Source organism: Lissotriton helveticus, chromosome 3_1, assembly GCF_964261635.1.
Source record: "Lissotriton helveticus chromosome 3_1, aLisHel1.1, whole genome shotgun sequence".
NCBI lineage: Eukaryota > Metazoa > Chordata > Amphibia > Caudata > Salamandridae > Lissotriton > Lissotriton helveticus.
Window position 1 is genome coordinate 1,580,148,079 of NC_136061.1, and position 24,163 is coordinate 1,580,172,241.

At 46.9% G+C, this 24,163-nt stretch overlaps 1 protein-coding gene across 1 annotated transcript in view; it reads left to right on the forward strand.

Annotated features, from left to right (window-relative positions):
- The first annotated feature begins 4,472 nt into the window (after window positions 1-4,472).
- The window catches only part of LOC144825058 (nicotinamide N-methyltransferase-like), a 249,833-nt gene continuing 230,142 nt past the window's right edge, over window positions 4,473-24,163 (forward strand). The window contains exon 1 of the mRNA XM_078683969.1: window positions 4,473-4,626. Coding sequence (XP_078540095.1) covers window positions 4,473-4,626 — 154 coding nt within the window. The remainder of the gene's footprint in view (window positions 4,627-24,163) is intronic.

A 24,163-nucleotide genomic window follows, 5' to 3' on the forward strand; every position in this document is an offset into this window, starting at 1 on the left:
GCAATAGCTTGCTTAATCTTCCCGACGGCCCCCAGCGCCTAGAGACCCTAAACGGGTGATTGTGCGCTATACAAGTGTGGATTATTATTATTTAATGTATTCCTACCCCTTGAAATTCTAAAATAGTTCAATCAAATTAATATATGTCTGAGTTACACCAAGGGCTCTCACAGTATTGCACAAAATAAAAAGTTTATGTAGAAACTCATAAATAGGAAATACTGCAGCACAGGAGGTACTTGGGAGAATAGGGGCAATACACCATACAGATCCACTGTCCTAGCTTTCAAAATAAACTCAATGTACAATCATGGTCACTACTTACAGAATACAACTTTATTTTCATGTGCAATAAGACTGTTATTGGACACTCAAAAAGTTAACATGCTGTGACAGTCTTCTCAGGAATGCGACATTGTATAATCACAGGTTCCCAGCTTAAAGATTTTTCACACAGTGTGATCGTAGGCTAAGAAACCTGATACAATATGTGACCACCTGCACAGCATGCTAAGGCTTTAATGTGGAAACAAAAACATTGCCAGTGGTGAGCAAAACGGACAGGAAAAACCATGAGCAGTGGGCAGTCCAACTTACTAGCTGGTATGGAGACAGGTTTCAACGTACCAGCTCTTCTATTCTGGTTCACTTAGTCCTAGAGTCTGTGTCTCTGCACATGAGCTTGCTGAAAGCCCTAACAGAAGACAGGATAGAATCAGGGGCTGACCCTTCTACAGACTCATTCTATCATGGCTTCTGATAGGGCTTTGAACTACACGGCTCCAAATGCATCACCACCTAAGCATACTCCTATATTCCCCAGGGTTGCGTTTCAGCGAGCATGCACTGTTTCTCTTTGGCTTGTGAATGTGTGAAGGGTGTGGAAGGAGCATAGCACTGGTGAAAATAAACATGCAAACTGGCTGTTAGTTTGGCTGTTTATACATTTTGCCTTTTGAAGCTGTTCAAAGTAGCTTCTTTTTGTGCCCATCGATACTTTGCAGAGATGCTCTAGCGCCCTTAGGGACCAGCCGCAACTAGTAAATGGATTGGGGAGAGTGGGACAATGGAAGGGTAGAGGTGGGTGTAAAGGAGTACAACAAACAAAACAAGATAAGAGACTGGGGAAAAAAGTGGCGAAGATCAGCACATGGAGAGGAGAGATACATTTTATATGGTTATATTCAACAATCGGATGGTAGAGGTGAGAGAGATGAAACATGATGAGTAGAACATGGAGGAAAGAAGTGTATCTAAAGAGTACAGAACCAGCGAAAAAAAGTTGAGGCTGGAGGGAAAGGTAAAAAGTGCAAGATAGTGCATGAATGGTTGCAGCAGTTATAAAAGAAGCAGAATCATGAGGAGGACTGGAAGGTACAGGGAAGGGTGAGAAGTTGATATAAGAGGGCAGAATCACCAATAGCAGGCAATATGCTGTGTAGGGACGCAGGTGAGAAGTAGATGTCACATGGGCAGAACCAGTGAGAAAAGATTAGTGGTTGGGGAGAGATAAGGCATTAACCCCTTCGACGCTCATGACGAGCTGGGCTCGTCATGAGGTAGCCTCCTCGCACGCTCATGACGAGCCCAGCTCGTCATGTAAAGTGCGAATCCGCAAAATCCAGCGTACGGGCGGAAATCATGCCGCACACATGCGGTTAAGTGTGAAGCACGGAGGAGAGAGGGGGGTGAAAGAGGAGCAGAATCAGTGAGAAAAATCAGAGTCGGGGAAGGCTGAGGTGCAGTATAGAACATGGAAGAGGGAGAAGGATGTAAGCGATTCAGAAACAGCAATACAAGGTAAGAGGTTGGAGGTGAAAGAGGGTGTAGTGTAGTTCCTATTTCCCTTATAGGCTCTGCGCATTGGAATAATATACACTAGAGTTTTTGCATAGGACTGAGGTCAGTATGCTCCTATCCAGTACATTAAACTTAATTACTGTATGTGCCAGCTAACTCAGAGGTCACTAGAAACTTCTTGAATAAAAAAGAAGGGATTTGTTTCTGACAACCACATAAACATGAAAACTTTGTTTCCCTTAGAATCGGAACATGTCTCAGAATCGTGGAAACAATAGATAATAGTTTCACTCAGTCAATCGTGCATGCTTCGTTTCTGCAGAGTTAGACAGAAAGAATAGACAGGTGTTTCAATAAAAGGATTTATTGAACAATCTTATTTCTCGTGCAAGAGATATGAACTGTTACAATCGTTAGACCGTGTGCAAGATATAAAATGTACAGCGTAAGCTGTAAGAAGAAATGATATTGCAATAGCATGGTCTTTTAGCTATGACATATATTCACAGAAACATACATAAATAACACAGGCTAAAATGTGAATACCCGTCTGGTGCTTCTAAATAGTTCTACCCCAGTGTACCTAACCTAAGTGTAGTAAAAGGTAAGAAGTAGTTAGTATTTCTAAGTTAGTATGCCAAGAGTAAGTATGCCAAGAGTCCCTCTAGGTTCTAGTCTGCTCCATACCTTAGAATGAGAGAGGTGGGAATCTCTTTTCAGATCTCAAACTCCAACACCCCGCAAAGGGAGTCAGAACACTGGAAGCTGGAATCTCTGCGAGCAGGGAGGACAGCGTCTGGTCAGTGCGTCTGTTGGGGACTCCAATTCCTTGAGAACTTGCCCTGGTGAGCTGTGTAGCCGAGCTGAGTCGTGCAAGTAGTACAAAAAGGGGTGGTGATGGACGGAGCATCTGAACCAATCAAACACTCACACCCAGTCAAAAGATCTGGGTTTGATCCATCACCGTTCTTTAGCCCACTCTGCCACCCCAGTTCAGACATGGCTATATGCAAATCAGTCTGACCCTGTGCCTCATGGGAACAGTCCAGCCCGAACTGCCAAGCCATGCCTTCCCTGGACCGGAAACAAGCTTCCGAGGACCGGTTTCTGGCATTACAGCCGTCTTCAGCCCGGCTTGCTTGAATCCAGTGGCAAAGTGAGCAAGGGACTCTCGTCTGAGCATACCCTGCCACACTTATGGCGGCCAAAGCAGTACAAAAAGGGGTAGTGATGGACGGAGCATCTGAACCAATCAAACACTCACACCCAGTCAAAAGATCTGGGTTTGATCCATCACCGTTCTTTAGCCCACTCTGCCACCCCAGTACAGACATGGCTATATGCAAATCGGTCTGACCCTGTGCCTCATGGGAACAGTCCAGCCCGAACTGCCAAGCCTACTAACTGCCTGTAGCTTTCACTGCCAAATTGCATGAGAGCAAAGTTACAGCGTGGTTACTGTGATGGTTTACCTTGTATGTTAGTTTATCATTGTTTTTTACCTGTTACATGTTAGCAAATACATTTGAGTGATGGTTATATCCTATTATTTGATTTTAGAGCTCCTTGAAAAAGGGCGTGCGAGCCCGAAATGCATCGGAGCCGTGTGGAAATATACATGACATGCTAAAAATATGATGACACTATTCATGATATGATGTAAATATCAAAATACGACTTTTGAAACAAAGAATAAATATCAAATTATACGTCTATCCATTTTTGGAGTCTTCTTCAAGAGAACCTATGGTGTGCCCAAATTCAGGGATGCATTCACTTCCCATGTATGCACAACTTTATCATCAATGGGAGTCCCCACACGTCAAAATGTTATAAACTACTTCCATAAGACATGTGATGAAGTAAGTGGAAAAACAGGAATATGGTAACGCCCAAAGTCCCGCAATCACAAAATGTTAAAATCTGTTCCTAGCATGAACCACAACATTCTGGAGCTAGGGCATGGCCTCTGCTGCTGAAAAAGATGAGCAGATGTCCAATAATGGGTAGGACAGACGTTCTGAGACAACTTGTTCTGAGACAACGCGTTTTTTCCTGTTTCTGCCTGTTTAGTTTTGAACATTTTGCCATCCGTCAGTGGGTCATAAGCTCTAATATCGTTACCGCCCTGAACCACTGAAAACCACCCTGATTATGGACCGGGTGCATACTGGCAATGATTCCAAAATGCACGCATGTGTCAGAACACTCAATCGGGACGGGTGATGTGGATGTACGCGGGGTGGGGGGGGTGGTCTGGTGCCATCAGAAGCCCCCTTCTCTGCACCCACACACCTTATGAGTCATGTCCTGATACATATATGTTTTCTAGACTGCCTTACCAAAAGATATGTAATGATATTTCAGTGACCCCTCACCTCTCCCTCCCCAAGGTGCAGTATGTGAACTAAGGACCAATACATTCACTTAAAGAGTCAGGCGTACATTGGCAACTAGGAGACCTTCCTCAACTCGTGATTGAAGCTGTCGCTGCATTTGCTGGCAGGCCCCGCGTTGTTAAAATCGAAGACAAACTGTCAACTGAGAGGTCACATACGCGCAGTTTGGCTCTCACCGTGAATATCACACGCTTGTCACAGTGTTGTGGATGCATCGCTATAAAAGGCGATGTAGACTTACAATTACACCATTTTATTCCAGATATTGAAGCCATGGAACCCGTATCCGATTTAAAAGATTTGTATCAAAAGGAGTTTGATCCAGAGAGCTTTTATCAAACGTACTTCAACCTACGCTCTGCAGACTGTGCCAAGGATTCAATTTTTCCCACTACACTGGAAAATCTGCATAACACGTTCTCATCAGGCAAGTAGCAAAACTACTACATTCATTTTGCATTTTTATTTTAGTAGGTGAATATGCACACGTAAATGTCACGTTCAATTTAATTGTTTCTCTTTTATTTTTTTACAATAACCAATCTTATTTCACCACACTTCATCAGTTCCTTCCCCAAATTAAATATCCTTTTAAACTTTTGGCAGGAGCTGTGATCCCTCTTTGGTTAACATCCAGAAATATGTGACCGAAGCAACCATATCGGATACAGTCATTTAGTGTCCGTGCTGTACCACAACATAACACATAGCATTGCCAATTGGAATTGGTGATGTGACTATTCATTCGAATCGATAACCTCATCGACTCATACCGTTGTAGATTCCTTAACGCTGTTCTCGTGTTTGCAATATCATTTAGGCAGATTTATGAAGGCCTTGCGCCGCCGGTGCATCACTTTTTCCCATGTTAAAAATGACGCACCGGCGGCGCAAGGCCTTCATAAATCTGCCCCTAAGTTTTTTTCCTTCTTGGGTTGGGTCGAAGGTTATAGATGAACAAAAATTAAAGCGGAAACAAAGATTCTTAGAGCAGATTAATGAAAAACACAATCAGATAATTATGTATTTGACATTTAGCAAAAACTATGATTTATTCAGAGCACTGTTTAGGGGCAGCAGCCAGTCTTTAATACAAGTATAAAATATAAAAGTGACAGAAAACGTGTCAATGATACAGGCTCATAACTGCAGGGCCGGTTCTAGGGCGGCGACTGCACCATGCGCTGACTTTGGGAGGGGCGCTGTGTTTTCGAGTACAATATGGGTTTAAAAGCATCTGCTGACGCGTTCTTTGCCTCCAGCAATTTCCAGGCAGCCACGAAAATGTTAGATAATGCTGGTGATTGATGGCCCTGCTACAGAGAGACGGAGTTCTGTCTAGTGGAAATTTTGACTCTGCATAAAGTAGCGCAGCTGCTGCAAAGCATCTGCATAATATGGATCACAAAGTGCACACAATCTAAAGAGGCCAGTGCCTTACTGCTTCTGTCAGAGAGCCCCTTTTGTTATTTGCAGTTTATAAGTTTAAATCCTAAAATAGAACAGTGAGTTATTAAACATCATCCTATAGCTGCATGCAAACTGCAAGGTATAGATTGGAGGTTATGATCCCCCCCCACCAGCCTTTTATTATCGTAATGTTGCAAAAAGGGTTTACTTGGGTAGAAATCAGTTCTTATTAGTAAAGCTAACCCCCAAGCATGGTGTTATTCTGAGTTTGTGCTTCTCCAGACCAAGCCCTCTTTAACTATACTGTCTTCCAGTAGGGATGACTTGTGACTCCTACGCCTTGTAGTCCTCTGTCTGATGTAAACCTTCCTATACACTATGCACTGATTTACACACGTATATGATTCATTGTCTCTGTTTAATGTGTATCGGATGTAAACCCCTCCCAAGAGGCGAGTCTTCCTCCCCCTCCTTCAAACTAAACCAACAGCATCCATCTTCCCCTTTAAATCACACCACTGACAACGTGCTTGGTGCCTTAAAAGGTTGAAGTTTATTTAAACATAACATGGCTGTACATTTCGCAATTTTTCATGGTCAGTCATAAACATCCATGTTATCACAATTTCATTGTCTTTGTCATTATCTCAGTACATTCCTTGTCATTATGCACACTCAGGCAACCTAATTTCTGGGGAGGGGGCCTAAATGTCATGGGCTCTGTTTTAGCGGTTTTAGGCTTCAGCTTGCTACCAAACTTTCTGGGTGTCCGTCAGGACCTGCCCGGGCTGCAAGAGCTGTCCTGCTTGCCCTGGACCCCTTCTTGGCCCCTCCCTGCTCCTCCGGGTCGCTGCAACGTGGCATCCCTAGGATCCTGTGTGAGCATTTCATCTATTCTCTCTGGGGCTGAGTCCTGACATCTCACTCCTTCAGTACCCCTGCCGTGAGGCATCCCAAGGGCCCAAGGGGAGCATCACATCTAGTCTGACTGTGGCTCTGTGCCATCCTTAGCTTCCTCAGAGCCCGTGCCATGAGTCATCCCATGGACACCCGTGCCATGAGTCATCCCATGGACACCGTGTGAGCCTTCATTCTACCGCTAGTAATTAATCTCTTTGTGTCTATCTTTCTTGGGTTTCTTCCGCTTCACCTCTACCCCTGCAGCTGCGACGCCCGTGTATTTCCGGTGAGGGTGGGTTGGATTTATCTCTTGCCTTCTACGAGGGGGAAGAGTGTGAGTATTGGGCCTTGTGCCCCCCTTTCATGCCCCCTCACTGCTTACTAGCTCAGCCCCGAATTCAGGTCTGTAGCTTGCCCTGGGGTGACCAATCCTGGTTGCCCCCTTTCATGGGCTTTGTGACTAGAAGAGTGAAGGCTTCCCATCTCCAGGCGCCATTTGTCCCGGGCCCCCATCGGGTCCGGCTTCGCCTTCCCCAGCCCAGGCTCCAAGTGCTCTGACACCTTACATTGGTATGAGTGGTGCTGTAAAAAAAAACGACTTGAGGGGCACTGTTAAAGGGTGGTAGTGAAGGAATCCATGGAGAAGGAGGCCATTGGAGGGTACTAGCAGACATATCTAGCTAGGCGCCACCCCTGCATAACCGCCAGTTCATATAATTGCACTGAATAAATGCACTTGGAATTATGAGTTAGTGGGGTACCTCATACTGTCTTCCTAAATGTAATATGAACAAAGCAGCAGATCTATGAAGCAGCAGGACAGACTCCTATTGATATGGGCACTGATTTCACAACAACTTATAGGCATGTACATTTTAACAAAGAGCACTAAAAGGGTCAAAACAATCTTATTTGACCATGTGTGTAAAAAGTTCAATCGGGTCGGGGACAATCGATATTTGCCCGGCGGTATTGCCTCTGTGACCCTCTAGTTATTAAATCAAATGAAGAGGCAGGCGCTGGAGACTGGAAAGCAGGAAACAAGGGTTTTTTTATTCTCTCCGGAGGAGAACACAACGAAACGGACAGAAGGTATCGTTCTGAGGTGCTCTAACTGTATTCCTGAGGCCTGGCCTCTTATACACACATTTATGACTTTATTGTAGATTACACATACATGTTAAAGCTTTGATGTACGGAAAAGACATTCTCGGAACTCCCCTTTGGGCCCGTTCCCATACACATTTACAGTTGAAGTCCCCACCCTAGTCACAACAGGTGATGAGCATCGCGCAGCTGGATAATCCGCCGATTCACGGAATGTGGGGGGTTTGATCGGGTCTCATGGGGTGGGGGCTTTGATCAACCCGGGGATTCTTTGATGGGGGAAGCTTTCTATTGTACGGGGAGGGGCAAGGATGGTATCGGCAGAGCTGGGTGTCGGCTTGGGAACGGGGAGGACAAAACGGGCACACGGGGAAAAAGGGGGTTTGCATCTAAGGGCCGGAGATCATGAAAGGAAAGCAGGGAGGTGTCGCGCTGGGAACAGGATGAGGGCCTGGGGCAGAGCAGCGCCGAAGAGGGGTTTATGACTCAAGGCAGGTGCAAGCAGGGGGTGGTCAGCGTGCAGGCTTAGCGAAGGCAAAGGGCTATGTCAGGGGCCAGCGGCATGCAAAAGGGTTTGTTCTGATCGGGGCATCTTAAAATGGCGGGCGCGCACGACAAAAGTGTGGCATCAGGGGAAGAGGCAAGATGGCGCAGATAATGTTCACCAAAACGTACTAATTTTCAACAGTCCCCCCTTTAACATATTCAAGACATCTTGCTGGTTCATTTTCTACTCGGGTCTATTGTGGTGGGCATGAGAAGGAAAACGGTAGGAACCCTAGATGAAAAAAATTGTAAACAATACATTTTGAGATTTCTAGTTTTTAGGAGGTGGGCCTATTTGATAAACTTTGATAAACTTGTCCAGCAGGAAAGTCGTAGGAATGTAATACAAAAAACGGTTCTGTAGCGAGCAGCAAGTACATATCATAACGTGAACTGGCAGGTTATTACATATTTCAGATTCGGATTGGAGCAGGATCAATACAATGGCGGCTGGGAGAGAAATGAGGCATAGCAAAAACGGTGATTGTGGATGTCAAATGTTCGAAGTTTTACGAGTTCTCATTGTTCTTTGTGGTCTTTCGTTGGCGCTGTTGAACACCGGCGGTGGAGCTACGAGTCCAGCTCTGTTCTAAGTTCTGCGTTGCAGGGCACGACCCTTTCCTCGCGTTTCTGGTCGGTAAGGTCCTTTTCGCCCTGTGTCCTTTGAGGTGATTGTCAGAAAGTTCCGATGGAAGAAGAGCGTTCAAAACAGTCCATAGGGTAGGTCAGAGGAAAAAGGGGGATGGAGCAAGGCCAAATTGGGAACAAACTAGGGGAACGAGAGACTTCAAATAGGCGGGCGTGTGACAGAATTCAGAGAGCGGGGACTTGTCGACAGGCACTGGACGTCGAGCAGGGGCATCAGGTCGACCCTTTCTTTTCATGCTGTCGAAAACAGTGCCTCGTCCTGCAGCTCTTTTCTGTCGTGGTCTCGCCTTGGCTAATGTCGCAGGTGTTCCTTAGTCTGCAGTCAGGCCTCGTGCTCCCACATCCGGTCCTTCTCTCCTCCAACAGCAGTACCCTTAAACAAGTTTGAAAAGACAGTCTTTAGAAAATTTGCAGATGAAGATAATCAAAAAGTCTATTTCTCTCCCAGCTCCAGGCAAAGAATGAAAATGCTCGTTCTCACAACTGGCATATGAAATGACCGGTGACGGGCCTGTTGGATTTACTTATGACTTTCCTTCATAATTAGTTCACGACAGTTCATCGGATGGTGACCCACCTTCGTGAGACGAACCTGGCGAAGATATGCTGTTCTCTAGAGTTTTACATTTACAAAGGGTACTGTGAGTCATCAACATGGTACTACACAGGTATTTTGCTGAGAGGCGAACATGACTAAGACATCTCCTTTCTATAGATGCATCCTGCTTTTAAACTACTACGGGGTTCATTTCGGTTATTTCTTTACCTTGGGCTAATCTGTTAACCTTGTAAAACATCATTCTGGATCCTACGTAACCTTTTACAGCCCGATTACTTAATCAGGAAGGACAGGGGTTTTATGGGAAACAACCAGGGACATATACAGGGGAGGTAACGGGGGTGATCATTTTTTTTTTTCGGCTTGGGTATTGCGACAATTCGGGGAGGGGAGGGTCGCGTATTCTGAGGTCCTTGTTTTATACTATAGGAGCCGTTGACATGTAGTTCCCTTATTTCGGGTCAGATTAGGGAACCTCTGTCGTCTTACCTGTCCTTTCCCTTACGGCCCCACCTGGGTTCATTGACTTCTAGCGGAAAAGGAGAGGTAACGACGCGGTCTCAGGGTGATTGTATTAAAGACAAGTTTTTGTGCAAATACTGACGGTATTTGAAGCCAATTAGGTGGGGTGCTAGGGGTGGCAGTCTGCCAATTTCGGGGCTGACCACTCGGAAGAGTGGGAGTGCAGAAATAGAGAGAGAGAGAGAGAGAGAGAGAGAGAGAGTGAGAGTGCAACGGCAGGCTAAATAGTACACGTGCAACAGAGAGGGTGGCAGTGTATTCAAGAAAGGCTATTTAGTGCATTACACAGTAAAGGGCATTCGCGGGTCTGCGTTAGGATCTTGTAATCATGCAGTTTGAGCATTAGACAGGGTAGAGGGGACGCGCCTTGAGAAGAAGGAAAGAAGAAAGGAGGTACCATTTTGTCGCACTTCTCGCATTCTCGGTCCTTCGACCAGTTGGGTCGACGCCTCAGTCACACACACACATTCCCTCATAGTTTCGCATCATACGTGACATGGGTTCATTCGTCCGGTCTGGTTTAAGGGTGATCACTTTGTATCAGGGTTGTGCTAATTTTTCGGGTTTGTTCGGTACGTGAGTAGTCTGCAGGCATGCTTAGACGCCACCTTGCGGCGCTAGTCCGTTTCGTGCATTAGACATGGCATGGTTTCGGATCTTCGCCACACCTCGGCTGTAATCTCTGATGTAACCTGCAGAGGGAGGAAAAAAGGGGGGGGGTGGGAGACAGCATTCGCGCACATTCAAATACATGGATTCATAAGTCCTTTACTTACCTCTTACTCGTCTTTCCTCCTTGGGGCAGGGTCCCTGGGGATATGGTTTCTGGAGTCGAGGGGGGGTAGTGTGTTCATATAGGTCGTGTGCGGGGAAACGTAAAAAGGAAACCAGAGGTGCCTAGTGCGAGGTATCTAGTCAAAAGGATGTATCTCACTATCGGGGTCCTTAAACCTCTTTCAACGCTGTGGCGTTCTAAGGTTCTTCGGTTCTTGGGCCCCTGGTACTTTGGAACGTGGTACTTTATAATATTTACATTATTTTATTTCTCCCTCCTTTTACATTCCCTCATTTACACCGTTCATTTTACCCATCCTTGGAAGTCAAGGTCTTCCTCTACGCGAGAGTTCATGGGTCAGTTGCGTACTTTGAAGGCGGAGTGTCGTGTTGTTGATCCGATCCGTCCTCCAGGGCTGGGTAACCATCTTCCTTTAACCTTAAAGAGAGAGCAGAGTAGGGTGCACAGAAAAAAACTTTCCCACCGATCCCACAGTTTTTTTTTAAAATAAAGCATGCAATACCCGTCCATAGTTTCAAAAAGACTTTATTTTGCAAAATCATTTCAGCATATGGATTATGAGGGTGCGGTCGTATTTGGCCGGTCGTGGCAATGGCTAAAGTGCATACAGTGGGGGGTTTCGCTTGCAGCAAAAAAACATCGGAAAGTTTTACTCGTTCATTTGTAAGTAACTAAAACGTCTATTAATTGGTTGGGGGTTCGGGGGCATTTATTTTCCTATATGCATACCGTACGTGAGCGTCGTAAATGAGGTTTACATCAGTTATAAAAATATAATACATTGTACATTTGTAATCAACATTTGTAACGGGGATCCTTTCATACTGTTCGTCGTGTGAGTTCTCCTTGTCTTTTCTAGCCAAGTGTACAAAGGATCATATAAAATCTCAGAACATCAAGTTTATATTAGTGCGAAGGAACACCACGAGGTGTTCGTAAGTTCCGATTGATACCAGCGCCATTTTGGGCGGGGCCGGCACAGTCCGGAAGCAGCATCAGGGGGAAATGTTTCCATTACTGGCAGTTTGGACCAGAGTCCTTTTCGGCAGTTCTAGAATTCACGCTAACAGAAGGTGTGGCAATGTCATGTTTGTTTCGTTGGCGATCAAGGCAGCCGTCCCTTACCGGAAACCTGCAAAGGCCGAAGGTTCCGCCAGGGACCTTTGTATGATCTTCAAGGCTGTGGAGATGCTGTCGGAGATGGGGGCTCGTGCTCCATGGGACAAATGTTCGAGTTATATGGCTGGCCAAAGTTACTCTAGTGGCCGGGGCCCGCCTTCCAGCGGATCCAGACGCCATTTTGAGGCCCTACAGGGGCCACTCTCGTCGAGTTTGCAAGAATGGAAGAGTTCCTTCGGAGTGAAAGGAAGAGGTCCCTGTTTTGTGTAAGCGGGACGTTCAGCTGGGGTGCAGCTGTGATGCCCCCACCTGGGGGGCGAGGGAGACTCGTTCACATCGTCTCCTTCTCCCGGTGCACTCCATGCCGCTCCTTTTCATCGCCCCGCATGAAGGTCTCTCCACATCCGGTGTTCCCCAAGTGCCACCATTGTACGTTCGGTGCTGCGCAAGTACTGGGGTGCCACCATTGTACGTTCGGTGCTGTGGAAGTATTGGCACCATCGCCTGACTGGGGGTGTTCGGCGTCGGGCCGGGGGCTGGGAAACCTCCTATCGGTGGAGGTGGGAGAGGCTCGTCCGCGTCGCCTCTCCCTCCCAGCCCAACTTGGACAAATTGTTGTGGAGGTACGTGCAGGACATCCCGCCGTCCAGGACTGCTGCGGCTGTGACGGAAGAGAAAAGGAAGAGGTGCCTCGTTCTCCTCTTGACATGTGGCGGGACTACCTTAGTCTTCCCAGGCCCGTTGCAGCCGGCCAAGGAGACATGTGGCGGGACTACCTGCAAATGCCCAGGCTGCGGGCTCCTGCCTCTCCTCCGGCTCCCCCATACGTTAAGATTTCCTGACCAAGAGTTGGCGGCCGGGCTCGCCTTATATGGGTTGCCGTTGGTTGGGCGTAGCCGTAACCCTGCCCTACTTTGGAAGGTTCCAGAATGGGGGGGGGGCGAATGTTCTGTTTGACTTTCATTTTCTACAGTTTATCGTTATTATTCCTTGTTTGTTGTGTTAAATTAAAAGTTCAAGTTCATTAATGGTCTACGGATTTTGTTTTACCATTTCTTTCTTTCCAGGTTGCTTTTATGCTAAGTTTCTGCTAACAGAGGTCGAGTAACAGGGAAACACGTGTAGAGGGATGACGCAGATTTGTACATTACATACACACAAACTCAGACGGGGGACAGTACAAGTACGACATACAAAGACCCAAGACAAATATAAAAACAGTTATTGGTCATAATTATCTCTTTCCGTCTGTGAATTTTAAACGAGGCTGGGTTCCCGTCTTGACATTGCCCGACCTAGGAGAACTTGAGCATGCCGCTGAGATTTTCCTGGCGAAATCTGTGCCATCGGGCATAATCAAACGTGGTAGTTCTGTCTGGTCTGTCTATGTAAGTCGGGTTCTTCTTTGTCTCGCGCCTTTTCTCGTACTGTCGGTCTGTCGTTCTTGTCGGCCCTTTGCCTTTACTCACGCTCAGTAGAGTCGGGCATTGGGCTTTCCAGTGTCCGACATACCTACAAAAAGCGCATTGGTTTGACCCTAAGTCTGGTCGTCCTTTGCATAGTGTCGGGGGATAAGTTGTGGGTAGCGGTGTCCTGGGGTTGTCCTGTCGGTATATTTCTCTACTTGGTTTGTCCTCGTCTTTTCTCTGTCGTTTCGTAGCCTCTCTGCGCCACATACCGAGACTGTCGAGCATAATTGGCGTTGTCTTATTATTTCGAAGGGCTATTTCTAACGTTTCTATTTTATCAAGGTCAAAGGATCCTGCCAGTGGCCACTGTTTGTCTTGGCTATCTTCGGTATACCTGTGCCATAATTTATTATAAGCTATGGTGACTAACCCATAGTTTATGAACATGTCCTTATTAGGGGTGCCTTCTAGTGGAGCTATATGGTCCACCTCTAACACCCGGTCCGGGCTAAACAGGCTATTTATCAGTGGGGAGAAGACAGACATGACGGCTCGTAACGAGGGACTAAAAAAGTCAGCACTGCCTATCTTATCACTAAGTGCAAAGACTAGACAGAATATTTCTATTCTACGTTGTTTGCAGGTAGTGAATACCTCATGGATCAAAAAACCAAAAGACCGATAAATAACAATGGGGAGAATGAGTAGGACCGCAAAGATCTGCGTTACCTACCCTTTTCACTATCTGCAAAAAGGGTGGTCACTTCCCTGTTTGCAGACAGGGAATCTCCAGGAAACAATATTTTTGCGAACAACAGTTCAGTTTCAAGCAATTATTGAGTGGGGGAGAAAGAAAACAAGCACGGCTGCTACCCTGCCTATCCTCCACTGCTTGCAAAGAGAGAGAGCCTGTTGTTTCTCCGTTTGCAGACAGTGAATCTCCAAATAAAAAAAATAAAAATAAAACGAGCAATACTAGTATTTTTGAACAATCAAGCAATCAAACAAATGTTTTCGCAACTTGTCGTGGCAACACGACCTTACCCGGACCATGTGGACAGTTTCTTGTCTTCCGAATCCAGCGCCCGATCGTCCTCTTTTTCTCGTATTTCTCACGGCACTCCTGATGGTTCCCAGTCAGGACCGTAGATCACTCGAGAGAGGTCTGTTCGGAACTAGTGAAGTTCGGATGATCGGCTGCCAGACGAGGGTCTATTGGGCAAGAGCTCTCCCGATCGTTGCAGTCGTTCACTCTGTCGTCGGGACCTCTCCCACTGGATCCACGAGTCGCTGATGGGCCCCACGCTTGGGACGCCAATTGTAAAAAGTTCAATCGGGTCGGGGACAATCGATATTTGCCCGGCGGTATTGCCTCTGTGACCCTCTAGTTATTAAATCAAATGAAGAGGCAGGCGCTGGAGACTGGAAAGCAGGAAACAAGGGTTTTTTTATTCTCTCCGGAGGAGAACACAACGAAACGGACAGAAGGTATCGTTCTGAGGTGCTCTAACTGTATTCCTGAGGCCTGGCCTCTTATACACACATTTATGACTTTATTGTAGATTACACATACATGTTAAAGCTTTGATGTACGGAAAAGACATTCTCGGAACTCCCCTTTGGGCCCGTTCCCATACACATTTACAGTTGAAGTCCCCACCCTAGTCACAACAGGTGATGAGCATCGCGCAGCTGGATAATCCGCCGATTCACGGAATGTGGGGGGTTTGATCGGGTCTCATGGGGTGGGGGCTTTGATCAACCCGGGGATTCTTTGATGGGGGAAGCTTTCTATTGTACGGGGAGGGGCAAGGATGGTATCGGCAGAGCTGGGTGTCGGCTTGGGAACGGGGAGGACAAAACGGGCACACGGGGAAAAAGGGGGTTTGCATCTAAGGGCCGGAGATCATGAAAGGAAAGCAGGGAGGTGTCGCGCTGGGAACAGGATGAGGGCCTGGGGCAGAGCAGCGCCGAAGAGGGGTTTATGACTCAAGGCAGGTGCAAGCAGGGGGTGGTCAGCGTGCAGGCTTAGCGAAGGCAAAGGGCTATGTCAGGGGCCAGCGGCATGCAAAAGGGTTTGTTCTGATCGGGGCATCTTAAAATGGCGGGCGCGCACGACAAAAGTGTGGCATCAGGGGAAGAGGCAAGATGGCGCAGATAATGTTCACCAAAACGTACTAATTTTCAACATGTGCTGCTACTAATGGAAACTGCAACTCGGGCAAATCCACTAATGTATTGGTATTGTTCAGTGGTGGCTGGAGCAATATGAAAGTGGTGAGGCGTAAGAGCAATGAACAAATTATGCCACAAGCAAAGCGGCTGAGCACAATATAATTTAAAAAATTGGGATATTTTAATGCAATTTTCAGCACTATTGCTATGAATAATAGACCAAAAATACAGTTCTCATACTGTCTTCCGTCTGCCGCCCTCTCTCTATGCATGATGTGGTGTTACGGCCAGAGCTGCAGACTTTGTAACTGGGGAACCAGGATCGATTCTTGGTGTTAGCTGAACATCCTGTGATTTTGGGCAAATCACTTAATCTCCCTAGTGCCTAAATAAGATGAATGTGACCTTTTGTAATGTAATTGGTTTTCATTTAAAGCATTTCAATACCTTTGGGTTGAGTTTGAGCTGTATAAGAACTGCACGAAGAGGTTAAAAACAAAGCCTTAACATAATGAAAGACAAATAGATACCCACTCATTGGCTGATTTGCACAAAGTAAAACCAGAAAACCTGTCTAAATCAGCTTCCCCACTTAAAATGTGTGCTCTTAAAACTCTATTTTCTTCATCATTCATGAAAGCACTTTTTTAAATATGTAAATTTAGAATACCAATTGTAAAAAAACTATTGTGTTTCATTTAATATACTGTACTGTTTTCTGTAATAATCAGGGCCATGTACAGGGTTTACATGGCTTCTGTCTTGCCTCTTAGTTCACTAATGGCTTCCTGGTGTTTATGGTGGGTAACAGTTGAGAGTTCTGAAGTTCAGGCTGCAGACAATGGACTTTTTCACAGTGCCAATCAGTCGGTCATAAAGCTGTTTGATTACATTGCCTTTCAATCCTTGGCCTCTCAGTACAGCAAAAGGGGCAGTGATCACATTAGCAAGCAGAATTCGAAATTCTGCCAGACACAGAAGTAACCAAGGCCAATGCTTCTGATACAGCACATACGCTCAGTGTCTAGAAAGCAAGTTGCCTAAGTAAACTGCGCACTTGGTTTAAGGTAACTTGCTTTCCAGACACAGACATACGTCAGAGATAAATGAGCTTGAGAAGCATAGTTTTTTGCTGCTGCTCCGCCAGACAGAATTTAGAATTACTGCTGACCGTGTAGTGCATCCGACCCTAGAAGGAAAGTGCCTTACCCCCCAAAGTAGGCAGGCAAAGGGAATGGCAGCAGCAGGGTTTGAGAGCACGCCTAGGAAAAGTTCAGGTAGTGACCGAGTAAGTTTGGGTTCAAGGGGCCCAATCAATAAATAGGGGCCTGGTCAAAAGCACAGCCTAAAAGGCGAACAGGACACACAGTCCCCAGCTTTGTCACAGGAGGAAATTAATGGTTGTCACCATCATACAAGATGCCACACAAGAGGTTCAGGGAGCAGACTGATCAATACAGATCAGATATGACTAGGCAGAGAGATGGCTATGCGGTGTGGATAGTCATAGTTAAAGGCGCCTACCTGGGGACATCAGCAAGGTGGCAACACACAGTGTATATTCCCGTCCCACCATACTGGAGCCAGTACAGAGGTTCTCCGGAGAAGGTGATCAGTGCCATGGATCTTCCGCTGAACGAGGGCTACAGGACCAATTTTTCAGCCAGGAGGGGACCCACCAATCCTGCCACACCAGAACTTGCACCCAGAAAGGAGGTGCTCGGAAGAAGGCGGCAGGGCCTTGTACCGCAAGAGGCATCGTGGTCACCAGCACCTGAGGTGAAGATGGCAAATAGACACATGAACCGGCACAGCATTTCCATGGCATTCCCGAAAGGAAGCGACCTGCCAGGCCTCTGAGGATTAGCACTCTCACTACTTCAGCACCTAGAGCAGCTGCCTTCTACTGATTGGCAAGGGTCAGGTCTCGCTCCACACCAAGGGGTAGGCATCAGCAGCGGTGCCCGCCAAAGGCAGTTGGCAACAATTCAGGTGAATGGTGGTAAAGGTTAGGGAATTGGACGGACTTCAATGATGGGGAGATGGAGGAGCCACCTCGTGTACAACAAGGGGTGGTCCATAGGGGATCGGTCGTAGGCTGGTTAGGGAAAAGCTTAGCATTCTGGAACCCTATCACCCTTACCGCCATGTCTGGTATGATAGGGTGTGGACCGGTCAGGTCTCCCAGTGGTGTTATTGGGCCACGGTCACCTAGGGTGATAGACCCGGGCCAGGAGCCCATCAGGGGACAGCCAGTCTCAAATGTGAGGTGGTAAAAGCACAACTCAGCTGTAGGTCAGGAGGTGGAGATGGTAGTGGAGCTGCTTTGACATGTGTGGGCGAGTCAGGAACCCAACGGTAAAGCTCCAGGGGTAGGAGGCTGTAAACACGTTCAAGCCTCAGCTCAATTAACTGGTACATGTCTAAAATGCTCCAATACCTTTGTCGCAAACTCGCATGCTATAAGCTGCAGAAGTAAACTCTGGTAATGAGAGGACTGTGCGAGACACAAGGTAGTCGCTATCAAGCTATAGTGAAAGCAGTGAAGGGTGGTACTGCTGAAGAGTATGCTTTGTTTGTGCCCGTGACTGCTAGCATTCAGCTCCGTTGGGTGCCTGCAGATCTAGGACAAAGGCAGACAGGGACTGGTGTGTATCTTGCTTCGGGCCTGGAACGGACGGTAGATCGAGCCTCCTGAAGGCGAGTTACGAGCACCTGTGCCTATGGGCAAACTGTTATTGGCCCACGGTAAATCACGAGGGTCAAGGTAGGCCAATGGGACATGTTCATACTGTGCATGAACTCATGGCATACAGCTGCTTTCGGGCAATAAGCACGTCACAAGCCATGATGGGATAAAAGGGCGCTTTATTGGACAGGTAGAGAAGGGGTCCCAGTAGCCATGGAACATAAAACCACACAATTGAAAAATAATCAAGAACACATAAATTGAAACCACATTGTTTACTTCACAATGGGAATGCGTATCAAATATGCAAGGATAAATACACACAATAATAGAACACTCGTTTCGGTGGTGCCCCAAGGAAGGAGAGGGGATGGGACGGTGTAGTGAAGGTGAGGAATTGGTGAGGAAAGAAGTGGCGATTCAATAGTGACAGTAAAATCAGCAATTGTCAATCGTTTGACAGAGTTACACACTATGTACAGAAAAAATAAGACACAAAATGTTCATAAGAAAGTTCGAAAAAGTCATCCTCCAGGTTATCCAATAAATGTAGACAGTGGGGAATGGAGATGACACACGGAAATGGATATCGACGTTTCGACCCTCAGGGATGCAGATATCAATGGTTATCTTGCTGGGGGGTCTTCATCAGGACTGGGGGACACATAACCTAGTGGATGTATAGAAATATATATACGCTGTGAATACGGGATAGAACTCCCTGTATATAGTTCAAACAAAGTAGCACATCACAATGGGGTTAGGATGCAGTAAATGAATTAAAATCCCAAACATTTGGTTGGGACACAATAATTACTAACAATCGCGTTGTATTGGGGTGTCAGTATAAATTTAAACTGGTCATGAGCAAGTGGCAAAAAGCTGGATCCAACAGAGTGGATGGGGGGCGAGATGGCACTAGGATGGTTGGTGCCGGCTGGGGTCTGGTAAATAAAGTGCCAGATCAAGGAAAAGCCAAAATGGACTATGGGGACTGCATGAGACTGTACATATATACCGGACCTACAAAGTAGAAGTAAGAATAGGAAGGACTTACCACAGTAGTGGTGTCTGAAGGACCGAATCAAATGCGCAGAGAGACACCCTGGATGATCTGTGAAATAAATCCAAGGTTGAAAATGCGTCCCTTGCAAATTGCAGGGCAAAAATGGGTGGAGGTGGTTGAAGAAACTCACCGTCATAGGTACCAAACGTGGTAAGGTGGTACCGGATAGGGCATAGAGTCGAGGATGTCTTCGAGGTACACTTCTATCTAAAAATGAGGTAGAGGTGTGTTAGGGAAACTGGCGCGAAGGACGTCAGCACAGTGACCGGGGCAGAGGAAAAGGGATATGGACTTACCCCGATATCGTGAAACGGACGAATCCGGCGAGGATAGTTGAATAAGACAGTCAGGTAGCTCAACAGTGGCGGTCTAGTGGGGAAAACATGAATTGCATAAGGAATTGCTGGTGTATGTCGTGTGGAAACACAGACATATGAAAACCAGTTGCAGTTTGGCCCAACTCGCGCACTGCTTACCGGTCTGGGAGATAATCCGTCTCCGATTGCAATTTGGCCTCTCAAAGGCGGTGCAGGATACCGGGATCAGTCCGGTAGGGAAGCTCGCAAGAGGCGGTCTCCTGGGAAAAACATGGAGTATATTGTAAGATACCGGTGTATGTCGTGTGAGCGCACAGACACCTGAAAAACTGCTGCAGTTTGGCATATCAGGCATCCTGCTGATTTTTTTCATATGTCTGTGTTTCCACACGACATACACCAGCAATTCCTTATGCAATTCATGTTTTCCCCACTAGACCGCCACTGTTGAGCTACCTGACTGTCTTATTCAACCACCTCCACCCATTTTTGCCCTGCAATTTGCAAGGGACGCATTTTCAACCTTGGATTTATTTCACAGATCATCCAGGGTGTCTCTCTGCGCATTTGATTCGGTCCTTCAGACACCACTACTGTGGTAAGTCCTTCCTATTCTTACTTCTACTTTGTAGGTCCGGTATATATGTACAGTCTCATGCAGTCCCCATAGTCCATTTTGGCTTTTCCTTGATCTGGCACTTTATTTACCAGACCCCAGCCGGCACCAACCATCCTAGTGCCATCGCGCCCCCCATCCACTCTGTTGGATCCAGCTTTTTGCCACTTGCTCATGACCAGTTTAAATTTATACTGACACCCCAATACAACGCGATTGTTAGTAATTATTGTGTCCCAACCAAATGTATGGGATTTTAATTCATTTACTGCATCCTAACCCCATTGTGATGTGCTACTTTGTTTGAACTATATACAGGGAGTTCTATCCCGTATTCACAGCGTATATATATTTCTATACATCCACTAGGTTATGTGTCCCCCAGTCCTGATGAAGACCCCCCAGCAAGATAACCATTGATATCTGCATCCCTGAGGGTCGAAACGTCGATATCCATTTCCGTGTGTCATCTCCATTCCCCACTGTCTACATTTATTGGATAACCTGGAGGATGACTTTTTCGAACTTTCTTATGAACATTTTGTGTCTTATTTTTTCTGTACATAGTGTGTAACTCTGTCAGACGATTGACAATTGCTGATTTTACTGTCACTATTGAATCGCCACTTCTTTCCTCACCAATTCCTCACCTTCACTACACCGTCCCATCCCCTCTGCCTCCTTGGGGCACCACCGAAACGAGTGTTCTATTATTGTGTGTATTTATCCTTGCATATTCGATACGCATTCCCATTGTGAAGTAAACAATGTGGTTTCAATTTATGTGTTCTTGATTATTTTTCAATTGTGTGGTTTTATGTTCCATGGCTACTGGGACCCCTTCTCTTCACTGATTTAACTACCCAGGTCCCCGTACCTTCCACTGGGTCAAACCCCCCCTATTAATAATTTATTGGACAGGTAGGCAATATACAATATAAATGCATAACAGATCAAAAATATAAACATTTCTTAAGCTAACACCCCAATCCCCTAAGCAATATCCCCGTGTCAAACTATTTCCCCACCTTGTTCGGCCTAACCTCCTCCCCAAATGCATATCTCCATCTTCTGCCTACCTCTTGACTCCAACTTTTCTCCCCTGCATCCCTCTGTCCAAACCTATTCCTAATGCCCCCAACCCTTCCTGCCTGTCTTGATCTCCTCCAAATCTGCCACCTGTCCAAGCGACCACCTCCCTAGAGAAAAACTTACATAGTAAACAATTATTAGAAAAATAATCTGATTTTTTGAAAATAGGGTGGGCGGGAGTGCCAAAAATATGCAGCCCTACCTCACCCCGACTGCTGAAAGTATGCAACATAGAACGTTGGCACATAGCTCTCGCGCCCCACGCTAACCAGCCAATCCCTGTAGCCCCCTGACCAACAAAGCAGGAGGGGCATACCATTGCCCGAATTCGCCCGGGCGTGCACACTCTGCGAGTGTCACCCCCAGGTGCCCCCATCGGGCAATAAACATGTCCCAAGCAAAGTTGGGGTAAAAGGCCGCTTTATTGGACAGGTAGGAAACATACAATATAAATGCATAACAGATCAATAATATAAACATTTCCCAAGCTAACACCCCCATCCCCAAAGCAATATCCATGTGTCAAACTATTTCCCCACCTTGTTCGGCCTAAACCTCCTCCACATATGCCTATCTCCATCTCCTGCCTACCTCTTGACTCCAACTTCTCTCCCCTGCTTCTCTCTGTCCAAACCTATTCCTAATACCCTTCCTGCCTGTCTTGATCTCCTCCAAATCTGATCCTAGGAGAAACCCTAACCCAGGCGTTTTTCCTGTCCCCCCGTCATGTCAGCTGGTATAGTAGGAAATTGTTTTTGTTTTACACCACCGTCGCCAAACAGAAGAAATTCTTTATTCAAAATATATGGAAATTTCTGAAAAACACAACCAACTATACTGTCGCCAAAACACTAAACAACTTGTCACAATAATTATATAAACCGAGAAAAACTACCTGCCAAAGAACTGATGAAAACTATCAGAAAACGTGAATATTGTAACGATTTTCGCAATAAAGATGACGGGGAGGGGGGTAAGTAAAAAAGGGGGGGAGAGGGTAGGGGGACAGAAAAGGTAAAAGGGGTGGAGAAAAGAACCATTGCTGAAAAAACATTTGTTAGAATTGGGGGTCTCTGGTTGGCGCAGTGCAGCACTGGCGACAAGCAGGGACCCTCTCCTCTAAGTCAGGGCAAAGGGTTACTCACAGAAATAACCCCTGCTCACCCTCTAGGTAGTGTGGCGCAAGCAGTCTAGGCTAATCTCTGGAGCACATATGGTTAAACATTTGCAGCATCACAAACAACAACCAACAACCACCAACCCACCACACAATGACACCAGACTGTATTTTGTATAAAAATATATCTCTTTTATGTATATTTTAAGCAGGCTTGTAAATACAGTCTTTGTAATAAAATCGATTCCAGTTACTTGTTGCAGTGTCAATACTTTCAGAAAAGGGGTGTCACAGTTCTTGTTAAGCAACTTAAGTTCTTAAAAGGTAAGGTTGTGCGTTTCTCAGCAGTTCCCTGGAGTTGGTATGCTTTGTGGTGCTCTCGTACGTTCCATACGGCTTCAAAGAAGGGGCCCTACTAAACCTCACGCATCTAGCGTGAGTCAGCGTTCGGTGCGGACACTGGGAGCTCCGTAGTACGATGCGCACGAGGTAAAGGCACTACGAGGCGTACCAGCCTCCGATGAGCAGGCGTACGCTGGCAAAAGATTCGAGGCGCACTGGGAGGCCTACCAGCCTCCGATGAGCAGGTGTACGCTGGCACCAGATTCAAGGCTAACTGGGAGGCGTACCAGCCTCCGATGAGCAGGCGTTCGCTGGCACCAGATCCTAGGCGCACTGGGAGGCGTACCAGCCTCCGATGAGCAGGCGTAAGCTGGCACCCGATTCTAGGCGCACTGGGAGGCGTACCAGCCTCTGATGAGCAGGCGTACGCTGGCACCCGATTCTAGGCACACTGGGAGGCGTACCAGCCTCCGATGAGCAGGAGTACGCTGGCTCCCGATTCTAGGCGCACTGGGAGGCGTACCAGCCTCCGATAAGCAGGCGTACGCTGGCAATCAGTCTAAAGCTCACAATACCTTTTCCTTCTCTGTCGGCTTCGGTGCGGACGGCTCTAGGCTGTCGTCCGGCGTTGCGGTGTCGTCCTGGAGGGTGGGGTCACTTTCCTTCAGGCTGGCGGTGCTCCGGGGGACACAGGCTCACAAGGGAAGAGTGCTGGTTTCCTGGAGGGGGGTGCAGCAGATTTGGTGATCGCTTACAGCAGGGCTTTTCACTGAAGGCGAGCCCGCGCTTCAAGTCCGTCCTTTCCTTACTTTCCACGGGCGGGGGCCAGCAGATTGTGGTGATCGGACCGGACGGGTCCTTTGCTTTGCGTTGGGATCCTCGGCTCAGGGAGGCAGTCACGGTGCTTGGGTAAGGCGGCGCTAACCTTTGCTGTGGGAGCTGCGGCTCGGCAGGCAGGAGTTCCTGGTGCTTGGCAGGACAGGGGTAGCGCAGGTTCTTCAGAGGGCACAATAGGGACAACGCGCACTCAGCTTTCCAGGGGCAGCGATGCAGGGACACAATCCTCAGCAGCAGTTCCTTTCCTGCTCGCTCGTTCTACAGCAGTAAAACTGACCGCCCCTCTTCATATTCTGCGAGGCATGAGAGCTGTTAGGATGAGTTGAGTTCTGGGCCAAGTCTTTGCGAAGAGTTCAGGATCAGTTTTTATGGTTATCAACAGCCCCAAACCAGACAGTTGAACCAGGTCCTTTTCCCCCAGATGTAACAAAACTACTTCCAACATTATTTTAGTGGATAACTCACTGATTAGCGGCAAAAACTGGTCCCATCTCATACTGCTCTTTCCCCACCAAGATAGAACAACGTCTTCAGAAGAAAAATCTAGGTCCTTGCCAAAGTGTTGCTTTTCTGCCTGGTTAGCTGCCCATTTGATGAAGGAATGACCAATGAGCCATACTTGCTGGTGAGATTGATCCAAACCTTAAAAGAAAAGATAATTAATATCCCTCCTCTTAACTGTCATGCTCCAGTTTTC